The sequence below is a fragment of the Rana temporaria genome, chromosome 13 (assembly GCF_905171775.1).
Source record: "Rana temporaria chromosome 13, aRanTem1.1, whole genome shotgun sequence".
NCBI lineage: Eukaryota > Metazoa > Chordata > Amphibia > Anura > Ranidae > Rana > Rana temporaria.
Genome location: NC_053501.1, coordinates 115,793,517 through 115,805,673, shown reverse-complemented (window position 1 = coordinate 115,805,673; position 12,157 = coordinate 115,793,517). Strand labels below are relative to the sequence as shown.

The window sequence follows — 12,157 nt, the reverse complement described above, 5'->3', positions numbered from 1 at the left end:
CACCATCTGTGAGAGCGAGGAAAACACCCGGTCACGTGCACTGTAGTGTCCAATAGGGAGAGATCCTCACCGCTGTCTATAGGCGGGAGTTGTGTATAGCGTCTCACTGGTTACTACGGTGACGAGGAGCGCAGCCAATCAAGCTGCGCTTCTCTTGGATCCAATCAGTTCACCGCAGGATTACCAATGAGCATAAGCTATCGTTATGATGCCGCGTTGTCTTAACAACGGGGGACGCAGCCGGCTGGTCACGTGCACCCCGTGGCCAATAGACACTGATCGCAGCATTTAATCAAAACGGAAATGTAGTACATAAAAGATGCATTAATAAATCACACAGCGGTTTACTTTTAAACTAACAAGTTGATAGTGGTACAAGATAGGAGAATGTAATAGTGCGGGCATGATAACAGTTTATCAAAAACTGGGAGTAACTAATCATTTAACTTGGGACCAGTCTCTCGAGGATCCCCGTGACCACTACTCCTTAGTTATACCACACATCACAATACTAGTCATACATTCAATGAATAGATGCAATAATTATATCATTGAAACTTACATCATTAAAAATTAAAATAACACTATAACTTTGGTCTGACATACATATATATTAGCTAGAATAATTACTACTAAGCCATATATATATATAAAAAATATAAAAAATATATATATAAAAAATAATAAAATCTAAGCAAATTTAAAAATTACTATATTAGAATATATTCTATATATCTGCATACTGGTTCAAAAAAAGGGAACCCAGTGATTTTATTCTGGACAACACACCATAGGTTGACTCTCATGTGTATGAATGAATATACAAATAAATTTAGAATAAATTAAATAATACATAGTAATTAATTATGGGATGAATGGTTGATGATCAATAGAGATTGAGGATGAACCCACATAAATAGATAGATTAAATCCAGACAACATCATGACCATATAAGAATACATAGAGTATAGGTAACTGGACCCAAATACTGGTAAAAGCAAAGATAAGGGTTTCAACTGGTATCACCCAAGCTAAAATAGCTTATTATCCTGCACTTCACTACTGGGTACAGCCCAGAACCGAACATTAGAAGATAAACTGCTCATCCAAACCATATATAGATGGCATAGATAAACAGCCTAAATTTGGAGAATATGATAAAGGAACTAGATGCCTCAAGAATTGTTGATAAAGCAGTTGAGGTCAACTTCTATATTTAAACCTCGAGGCTGGAGACATTTAAGCAGGTATATCCATTGGGTTTCGCGCTGTGAGAGGTCCCTTATTCTGTTTGAACCCCTCCATCCGAAATATACCACGTCGATCCCACAAAATTGAATCAGAGATGGATCCTGTTTATGTCTCTTTTTAAAATGCATCGAGACGCTATGATGTTCAAAGCCCTTTTTTATATTCGCTAGGTGTTCAGCGATTCGCACCCTAAGCAACCTTTTAGTTCTCCCTACATAGAGTAAACCACAAGGGCACCACAGTAGGTAAACTACATAGGAAGAATTGCACGTACTAAATTCTTTAATTTCAAAAGATCTACCATCACTTCCTGTTATTTCACATTTCCCCCTGTTGTGTGTATGTACTGTCCGACAACATATACACCTACGACAGGGAAAAAAACCTTTTAGGTCGATTTTTATAGAAGGATTGGGGGGATCCAGAATTTTTTGGACAACCCTATCTCCAAAATTTGGTGCCTTTCGGTAAATAAACCGAGGTTGTTCTGGTATTACGGTCCCCAAATGTGTATCTCTGGCCAGGATATACCAATGTTTCCGAAAAATAGTTTCAATATCCTTATATTGAGAATGGAAACCTGTTAAAAAACCCAAGTGATGTTGACTATTTGGTTCGGCAGATTCTTTCTTCCTCAGACATTGTTCCCTCGGTACATTTGCTACATCTCTTATGATGTTGTTCAATCTAGTTTCATTGTACCCCTTCTGTACAAATCTCTGTTTTAGCATAGTTGCTTGTTCTATATAATCAGATTCCTTAGTACAATTTCTCCTTACTCTTAGGAACTGTCCTTTCGGAATATTGTTTATCCACGCCGGATGATGTCCGCTTCGGATTGACAAGTAACTGTTCCGATCTGTCGTTTTAAAGTGTACTTTAGTCTTTAAATTTCCATCTAAATATTCAATGTTGACATCAAGGAAATTGACTGAACTCTCACTGATATTATATTCAAGCTTGATGTTATTACTATTGTTATTGAGATCTGTAAGGAACACTCTCAGATCCACCTCCGATCCCTCCCAAATGAGTAAAAGATCGTCGATGAATCTGCGGTAGAAAATAAGCTGATGCTTCTGGTTACGGAAGATGTATCTATCCTCCCATTCCGCCATGAACAGGTTGGCGAGGCTGGGAGCAAACTTTGCTCCCATAGCCACGCCAACCTGCTGCGAAAAGAAGAAGCCATTGAACCAAAAATAGTTGTGCGCCATGCAGAACTCCAAAGCATGGCCGAGGAATTTCTTTTGGACATAGGGAATATCGTCCCTCCTGCTTAGTGCCCAGTTTAATGCCAGCGCGGCGTCATCGTGTTGAATTATGGTATAAAGGGACGCCACGTCCGCTGTTACCAAAATAATATTGGACTCAGGATTGATATTTACTAGCTCCAAAGATGTTAATAAGTCCGTAGTATCCTTCAAAAATGCCTTAGTGTTACGAACACTAGGCTGGAGGAACTTGTCCAGATATTCTCCCAACCTGGCAGTTACTGATCCAATCCCATTTACAATGGGTCGGGCCGGTGGAACTGTTGGGTGCTTATGAATCTTCGGAAGCGTGTATATCACAGGAATCCTGCACACAGACGGGGCCAGATAGGTTTTTTCTTTAGCATTAAGGGCATTGGTCCGATATCCCCAACACACTAGAGCTTCTAATTGAGATTTATAATCCTCAGTGGGGTCTGAGCCCAGTCTCCTGTAAGTGATAGAGTCACTTAACAGTGTGGTCAATTGGCTCAGATAAAACTCTTTATCCATAACAACCACCCCGCCACCCTTGTCTGCAGGGCGGATGATGATCTCTTTATTATTTTCAAGGCTCTTTATTCCTTCTTTAATAAAATCAGGGTTCACCTTCTTCTTTTGGGGGAGTTCATCAATATCCTTCAGCACTAATTGTTTAAAGACCTCGATGTAATGGTTATTTGGATTTTGGGGATTAAAGAGGGATCTATTCTTCAGGCCACTATCTATGTGCCCAGGTGCAATATTACTCTTTAAAGATGATTCTGTCGGATGGCTCAAAAAATATTTTTTCATGTTAAGCGTCCTTATAAATTTATGAGTGTCAATGTACAAATCAAACTTGTTCATGACTTTCCTTGGTGCACATTTTAGGCCAGTATTTAGTATGTTCAACTCTTTCGAATTCAACACTACTTTACTTAAATTGAAGATCCCTATATTTAAGTTTTCCTCGGTCTTTTCTTTGGATTGCTTTCTCCGTCCGGCCCTATTGGTACCTGACTGCCATCTAGTGGACGTTTTGTTGAGACAATATAGGACTTTATTGGTACCTGACTGCCATCTAGTGGACATTTTGCTAACAAAGACATTGTAGGAATTTATTGGTGCCAGACTGCCATCTAGTGGAACGTTTGCTTACAGCGACATTATAGGAACTTATTGGCTCCTGAACTGCCCTTTGCATCGTCCAATCATAGGTTGCTATAATACTTTAATGGTGCCAGACTGCCATCTAGTGGACATTGCTAACATAGACATTGTAGGACTTTATTGGTACCAGACTGCCATCTAGTGGACACTTTGCTAACTGAGATAGTCGTTGGTTTTATTGGTACCTGACTGCCATCTAGTGGACGTTTTGATGAGACAATATAGGACTTTATTTGGTACCTGACTGCCATCTAGTGGACATTTTGCTGAGACAATATAGGATTTTATTGGTACTAGACTGCCATCTAGTGGACACTTTGCTAACTGAGATAGTAGTTGGTTTTATTGGTACCTGACTGCCATCTAGTGGACGTTTTGCTGAGACAATATAGGACTTTATTGGTACCAGACTGACATCTAGTGGACACTTTGCTAACTGAGATAGTCGTTGGTTTTATTGGTACCTGACTGCCATCTAGTGGACGTTTTGATGAGACAATATAGGACTTTATTGGTGCCAGACTGCCATCTAGTGGACACTTTGCTGACAAATACATTGTAGGACTTTATTGGTACTAGACTGCCATCTAGTGGACACTTTACTTAAAGCAGCCATATCACATAAATCAAACTGAGATCGTTCCATTTTGCTCTGCCTGTATAAAAACATTTATGTATCTAAAAATATTTCCATACAGTATTTTGTGTTATAATTGTTTTTTTTATATCAGAAAGCTGGATTAGCAAGTTAATGTAATACTTTATTGGTGCCAGACTGCCATCTAGTGGACATTATGCTAACAGAGACATTGCAGGACTTTATTGGTTCCTTGATTGCCCTTTGCAGTCTTTAACATTGGACTTTAACGATGCAAGACTGCCACCTTGTGGACACTTTGCTTAATACAGGTCTAACGGATAGACAAAACCAAATTTGCACTACTAGTATAAAAGGAAAAATACTCTATATAAAAGATTTGGGGGACATTACTGTGTATTTTTAGTGGAACGTTTGCTTACAGCGACATTATAGGAACTTATTGGCTCCTGAACTGCCCTTTGCATCGTCCAATCATAGGTTGCTATAATAATTTATTGGTGCCAGACTGCCATCTATTGGACACTTTGCTAACAGAGACAATATAGGACTTTATTGTTGTCTGACTGCCATCTAGTGGACATTTTGCTAACAAAGACATTGTAGGACTTTATTGTGCCAGTCTGCCATCTAGTGGACACTTTGCTAACTGAGAAAGTAGTAGGTTTCATTGGTACCTGACTGCCATCTAGTGGACGTTTTGTTGAGACAATATAGGACTTTATTGGTACCTGACTGCCATCTATTGGACACTTTGCTGACAAAGACATTGTAGGACTTTATTGGTGCCAGACTGCCATCTAGTGGAACGTTTGCTTACAGTGACATTATAGGACCTTATTGGCTCCTGAACTGTCCTTTGCATTGTCCAATCAAAGGTTGTTATAATACTTTATTGGTGCCTGACTGCCATCTACTGGAAACTTTGCTAACTGAGATAGTAGTAGGTTTTATTGGTACCTGACTGCCATCTAGTGGACGTTTTGCTGAGACAATATAGGACTTCATTGGTGCCAGACTGCCATCTAGTGGAACGTTTGCTTACAGTGATATTATAGGAACTTATTGGCTCCTGAACTGCCCTTTGCATCGTCCAATCATAGGTTGCAATAATACTTTAATGGTTCCAGACTGCCATCTAGTGGACACTTTGCTAAGAGAGAAAATATAGGACTTTATTGGTACCTGACTGCCATCTAGTGGACATTTTGCTAACAAAGACCTTGTAGGTCTTTATTGGTACCAGACTGCCATCTAGTGGACACTTTGCTAACTGAGATAGTAGTAGGTTTTATTGGTACCTGACTGCCATCTAGTGAACGTTTTGCTGAGACAATATGGGACTTTATTGGTGCCAGACTGCCAGCTAGTGGAACGTTTGCTTACAGCAACATTATAGGAACTTATTGGCTCCTGACCTGCCTTTTGCACTGTCCAATCATAGGTTGCTATAATACTTTAATGGTGCCAGATTGCCATCTAGTGTACACTGCTAACATGGACAATGTAGGACTTTATTGGTACCTGACTGCCATCTAGTGGACGTTTTGCTGAGACAATATAGGACTTTATTGGTTCCTTGATTGCCCTTTGCTGTCTTTAACATTGGACTTTAACGATGCAAGACTGCCACCTTGTGGACACTTTGCTTAATACAGGCCTAACCAACCAAATTATCCAATTTTGCACTACTGGTATAAAAGGAAAAATACTCTCTAAAAAAGATTTGGGGGACATTACTGTGTATTTTTGGGAGTGTTCTCTTTGACATATAATTTTTTCCAATTTAAACAAAATGTCCACAAAGCTAAAAATCAATGGCTGTCCTCAATAGGAATATTTAAAATGCAGATTTTTGAAGATGGTCCTCCAATAGTGATCCATATTATCACCATTGCACTCAGCATCCTTGCTGAACAACTGTATATAATACAAAAAAAAAGCCCAGCAGAGGTCATACTTGCCCAGATGTGCCGACTCCTCTCCTGTACTAAAATGACTTACTCCGATTTCACCGCACACTGTGAGCTTCTCACAACGTGCATTAGAAGCTGCAGCAAGTCAGACAGAGCCCCCCGCCTGCCTCATTTCCTGGCGGCAGAAGCTTACCGGATGTCGTTGGCCATTTCCTTTTCGTATCGCCGTTTGTTGCAGCAGCAAATCAGACACCAAATGAGCAGGAGGAGAAGTAGGAGGAGGAGGAGGGCCCCGAAAACGGCCCCGACTATGATCCCGGTACGATTGGCTGCCACGGGGAGAGAGGAGACACAGTTACCACCCCCATCATCATCATCATTATTATTATTATTACAGATTGCTTTACACCGACAGATCTGATTGGTTGATTGGCATACATGTTCTTTACAAGTAGGTAGGTCAATGTTATTGTAACTCATCTCACCTGAAGACACGGTCAGATCCGCCACACAGGTGCTGCTCCCCACCTGATTCCCTATTTTACACTGATAGGCTCCCACATAGGCGTCAGAGAGGTTCTTAATCAGCAAATCTCCATTCAAAGGTTCTGTGTGAGCAGAGAAAATAAAATATCAGGCAAATCAGACCTACATCCAACAGATATAAGATATATTATACAGGAGTGACATCACTGCTCTCCAGATATAAGGTATAATATACGGGAGTGACATCACCACTCTCCAGATATAAGATATATTATACAGGAGTGACATCACCGCTCTCCAGATATAAGATATAGTATACAGGAGTGACATCACCGCTCTCCAGATATAAGATATATTATACAGGAGTGACATCACCGCTCTCCAGATTTAGGCCCAGATTCACAAAGGACTTACGACGGCATAACTCCACGTACGCCGTCGTAAGTCCGAATGTGCGCCGTCGTATCCATGCGCCCGATTTTTAGAATCAGTTACGCATGAATTTGGCCTAGATACGAGCGCCGTAGGTCTCCTACGCCGTCGTATCTTGGGGTGCATATTTACGCTGGCCGCTAGGGGTGCTTCCGTATATTTCTGCGTCAAATATGCAAATGAGCTAGATATGCCGATTCATGAACATACGTGCGCCCGGCGCATTGATTTACGTCGTTTACATAAGGCTTTTTCCGGCGTAAAGTTACCCCTGCTATATGAGGCGTAGCCAATGTTAGGTATGGACGTCGGGACAGCGTCGAATTTTGCGTCGTTTATGTCGTTTGCGTAAGTCGTACGCGAATAGGGCTGTGCGTAAGTTCCGTTCACGTCTAAAGCATTGACTATTTGCGGCGTAATTTGGAGCATGCGCACTGGGATACTTTCACGGACGGCGCATGCGCCGTTCGTTAGGAGCGTCAATTACGTGGGGTCACGATCAATTAGCATACAACACGCCCCCTACCAGCCTACTTTGAATTACGCGCGCTTACGCCGGCCCATTTACGCTACGCCGCTGTAACTTAGGACGCAAGTGCTTTGTGAATACTGCACTTGCCTCACTAAGTTACGTCGGCGTAGTGCAAATGGGATGCGCTACGCCGGCATAAAGATACGCCGCCGTACGTGAATCTAGCTAATAAGATATATTATACAGGAGTGACATCACCGCTCTCCAGATATAAAATATATTATACAGGAGTGACATCACTGCTCTCCAGATATAAGATATATTATACGGGAGTGACATCATCGCTCTCCAGATATAAGATATATTATACAGGAGTGACATCACCGCTCTCCAGATATAAGATATATTATACAGGAGTGACATCACCGCTCTCCAGGTATAAGATATATTATACAGGAGTGACATCACCGCTCCCCAGATATAAGATATATTACACAGGAGTGACATCACTGCTCTCCAGATATAAGATATATTATACAGGAGTGACATCACCGCTCTCCAGATATAAGATATATTATACAGGAGTGACATCACCGCTCTCCAGATATAAGATATATTATACAGGAGTGACATCACCGCTCTCCAGATATATGATATATTATACAGGAGTGACATCACCGCTCTCCAGATATAAGATATATTATACAGGAGTGACATCACCGCTCTCCAGATATAAGATATATTATACAGGAGTGACATCACCGCTCTCCAGATATAAGATATATTATACAGGAGTGACATCACTGCTCTCCAGATTCCAAATAGTTAACCAGGGGACGCACGGGGGGTGTGTTCCCTTGTTAACACTGACAGGCGTCTCAGCCAATTAGGTTCACCGGTTCTGGTTACCGGTCACCTGATTGGCTGAAGCGTCATCGAGGGCGGGAGAAGACATCGAGGGACGGTGGAAGGAGGATGGCTGACCTCAGAAAGGTAAGTGCCGGGCGGAGGGGGGGCAATCTGGCAGCATTTTACAGGGCACAGTGGTGACAATTGATGGGCACAGTGGCGATAATTGATGGCACAGGGGCAACAATTGATGGCACAGTGGTTGCGTTTGATGGCATGGCACAGTGGCTGCGTTTGGCATGGCACAGTCGTGACAATTGATGGCACAGTGGTGACAATTGATGGGCACAGTGGCTGCGTTTGATGGCATGGCACAGTGGTAACAATTGATGGGCACAGTGGTGACAATCGATGGGCACAGTGGCGATAAATTATGGCACAGTGGTGACAATTGATGGCACAGTGGCTGCGTTTGATGACATGGCACAGTGGTGACAATTGATGGGCACAGTGGTGACAATTGATGGTACAGTGGGTGCGTTTGCCATGGCACAGTGGTGACAATTGATGGCACAGTGGTGACAATTGATGGCATGGCACAGTGGTGACAATTGATGGGCACAGTGGCGATAAATGATGGCACAGTGGTGACAATTGATGGGCACAGTGGTGACAAATGATGGCACAGTGGTGACAATTGATGGCATGGCACAGTGGCGACAATTGATGGGCACAGTGGTGACAAATGATGGCACAGTGGTGACAATTGATGGCACAGTGGTGACAATTGATGGCACAGTGGTGACAATTGATGGCACAGTGGTGACAATTGATGGCATGGCACAGTGGTGACAATTGATGGGCACAGTGGCGATAAATGATGGCACAGTGGTGACAATTGATGGGCACAGTGGTGACAAATGATGGCACAGTGGTGACAATTGATGGCATGGCACAGTGGCGACAATTGATGGCACAGTGGCTGCCTTTGATGAGCACAGTGGCTGCATTTGATGGGCGCAGTGAGGCTGAAATCGTTTTTTTTTTTATCGTTTGTTTGCGCCCCCCAAAAATGTTGAGCACCAGCCGCCACTGTAAGGTATACAGTATTATACAGGATATATGATATATTACACAGGAGTGACATCACCGCTCTCCAGATATATGATATATTATACAGGAGTGACATCAGCACACTTACTCAGGTTGAGAACCGGCGTTGCAGGATTGGCGGGTCCGGCTATCTTCTGCCATGTATAAGTCACAGGTGGGGTGCCCTCCTTAGATGAACATTTCAGGGTGACGTCTTTTCCGTAGCTCTGCTCACCTTCGATCCAGCATTGAGGATGAGTAGGTACCACTATAATGAGAGAAATAAAGGCTCCATTATTAGATCAACGATATATAACAAACTGGGCACTCAAAAATTCCAGCTGAGTCCGGCTTTAATGTGATGTTTTCAGGACCCTGCCAGCCCCTCCCACCAGCCATGACCTGCCTACACAGTGAGAAGCACAGTAACCCAGTGATGACATCACAGGGTCCAAAATATGGTATGTAATGTAAATGGAAAGCTTCTATCCAAATATGTGACTAACGCGTTTCGTCCCCCTACAGAGCTTAAATGTAGAGCTTGCCATGGCTCAGAGAATTGAACCCATCCTCGTTCAGGTTGCCAGGTTTAAGTAATCATAGCTTCTCATGTCACCAGTTTATGTGAAGACACAATTGTTAGCTTGTCTTCTCATTCAATATGGCAGCGGATTGTCATGGGCTGCTTGGAGGAAGATCCTCCATGGGATGCTCAGGGGTGGAGCTTGAGAGCCCAGCCACTTTGCACATGCTCACACACAACTAAGAACATTATTACCTACCTTGAATGTTTAGAGTGACTTTCCTAGAATCCACTCCAGGGTTCTTCTTGACTTTGCACTGGTAAGTTGCTGTATCTCCAACATCGAGGTAGGTGATGTGGATTGAGGCGTCGCCCTTGCTGGGATCCGCTTGAACAAACGTAAGGCGGCTCATGAGACCCGCAGGGCCTTTGGCGACGACCTGGTTGTCCATGTAGGTGAGGATCTAATGAAGAAGATGGTGGAGAATATGAGAGGTCTTAAATGCCATGATTGTTGAAGGTCATCGATGGAGCTTACCTAATGCAACCCGTGGCCCTCCAGCTGGTGCGGGACTACAAGTCCCATGAGGCATTGCAAGGCTAATGTCTTATCAGGGGCGGGTCCAAAGTCTAATCTCGGGAGGGGCACTGCCAAAATGTCTGTGGGCAATTTGCAGGGGCAATGGCTGGTGTTGGCGCCTCAATCATCACGGCACCATGGTTAATAGGGTGTCAGGATGATTGAAGCGCATTATTTATATTATTACATTGTAGGGTGGTAGCAGCCAGGTGGAGGGGAGGAAAGGGTGGTTGCAGCCAGGTGGAGGGGAGAACAGGGTGGTTGCAGCCAGGTGGACTGGAGGAAAGGGTGGATGCAGTCAGGTGGAGGGGAGGAAAGGGTGGATGCAGCCAGGTGGAGGAGAGAACAGGGTGGATGCAGCCAGGTGGAGGGGAGGACAGGGTGGATGCAGCCAGGTGGAAGGGAGCAAAGGGTGGTTGCAGCCAGGTGGAGGGGAGGAAAGGGTGGATGCAGCCAGGTGGAGGGGAGGGTGGATGCAGCCAGGTTGAGGGGAGGTCAGGGTGGGAGCAGCCAGGTGGAGGGGAGGACAGAGTGGATGCAGCCAGTTGGAGGGGAGGACAGGGTGGATGCAGCCAGGTGGAGGGGAGGACAGGGTGGATGCAGCCAGGTGGAGGGGAGGACAGGGTGGATGTAGCCAGGTGGAGGGGAGGAAAGGGTAGATGCAGCCAGGTGGAGGGGAGGAAAGGGTGGATGCAGCCAGGTGGAGGGGAGGACAGGGTGGATGCAGCCAGGTGGACGGGAGAACAGGGCGGATGTAGCCAGGTGGAGGGGAGGAAGGGGTAGATGCAACCAGGTGGAGGGGAGAACAGGGTGGATGCAGCCAGGTGGAGGGGAGGACAGGGTGGATACAGCCAGGTGGAGGGGAGGACAGGGTGGATGCAGCCAGGTGGAGGGGAGAAAAAGGTGGTTGCAGCCAGGTGGAGGCGAGGAAAGGGTTTATGCGGCCAGGTGGAGGGGAGAACAGGGTGGTTGCAGCCAGATGAAGAGGAGGACAGGGTGGATGCAGCCAGGTGGAGGGGAGGAAACGGTGGATGCAGCCAGGTGGAGGGGAGGAAAGGGTGGATGCAGCCAGGTGGAGGGGAGGACAGGGTGGATACAGCCAGGTGGAGGGGAGGACAGGGTGGATGCGGCCAGGTGGAGGGGAGGAAAGGGGGGTTGCAGCCAGGTGGATGGGAGGAAAGGGGGGTTGCAGCCAGGTGGATGGGAGGAAAGGGGGGTTGCAGCCAGGTGGAGGGGAGGAAAGGGGGGTTGCAGCCAGGTGGATGGGAGGAAAGGGGGGTTGCAGCCAGGTGGAGTGGAGGAAAGGTGTCAAAAAACACCTCCTTCATCAGGGGCTTGAGGTAGAAAACTGGTTTGGTTCTATCTCAAGTCCTGATAAACGGGAGGTGTTTTTGGGCCCCCAAAACACGTGAACTACTCTAAAGATTGTCCTCCTGACCCATTTTTGTTACATTACACTACAAGCCAAGGAGACTGTGGACTTCCTCGGGGGCGTAGAAGCTGCCGGCCCCCGAACCAGATAAGACTTTAGTCCAGTCAGGGTTAGGGAGAC

The 12,157-nt window shown here is 44.9% G+C and overlaps 1 protein-coding gene across 1 annotated transcript in view; it reads right to left on the bottom strand.

Moving 5' to 3' along the window:
* The window catches only part of VSIG8 (V-set and immunoglobulin domain containing 8), a 51,994-nt gene that overhangs the window by 16,348 nt on the left and 23,489 nt on the right, over positions 1–12,157 (bottom strand). The window contains exons 3-6 of the mRNA XM_040333608.1: positions 10,285–10,489; positions 9,612–9,770; positions 6,657–6,779; positions 6,365–6,500 (exon numbers count right to left, since the gene is read on the bottom strand). Coding sequence (XP_040189542.1) covers positions 6,365–6,500; positions 6,657–6,779; positions 9,612–9,770; positions 10,285–10,489 — 623 coding nt within the window. The remainder of the gene's footprint in view (positions 1–6,364; positions 6,501–6,656; positions 6,780–9,611; positions 9,771–10,284; positions 10,490–12,157) is intronic.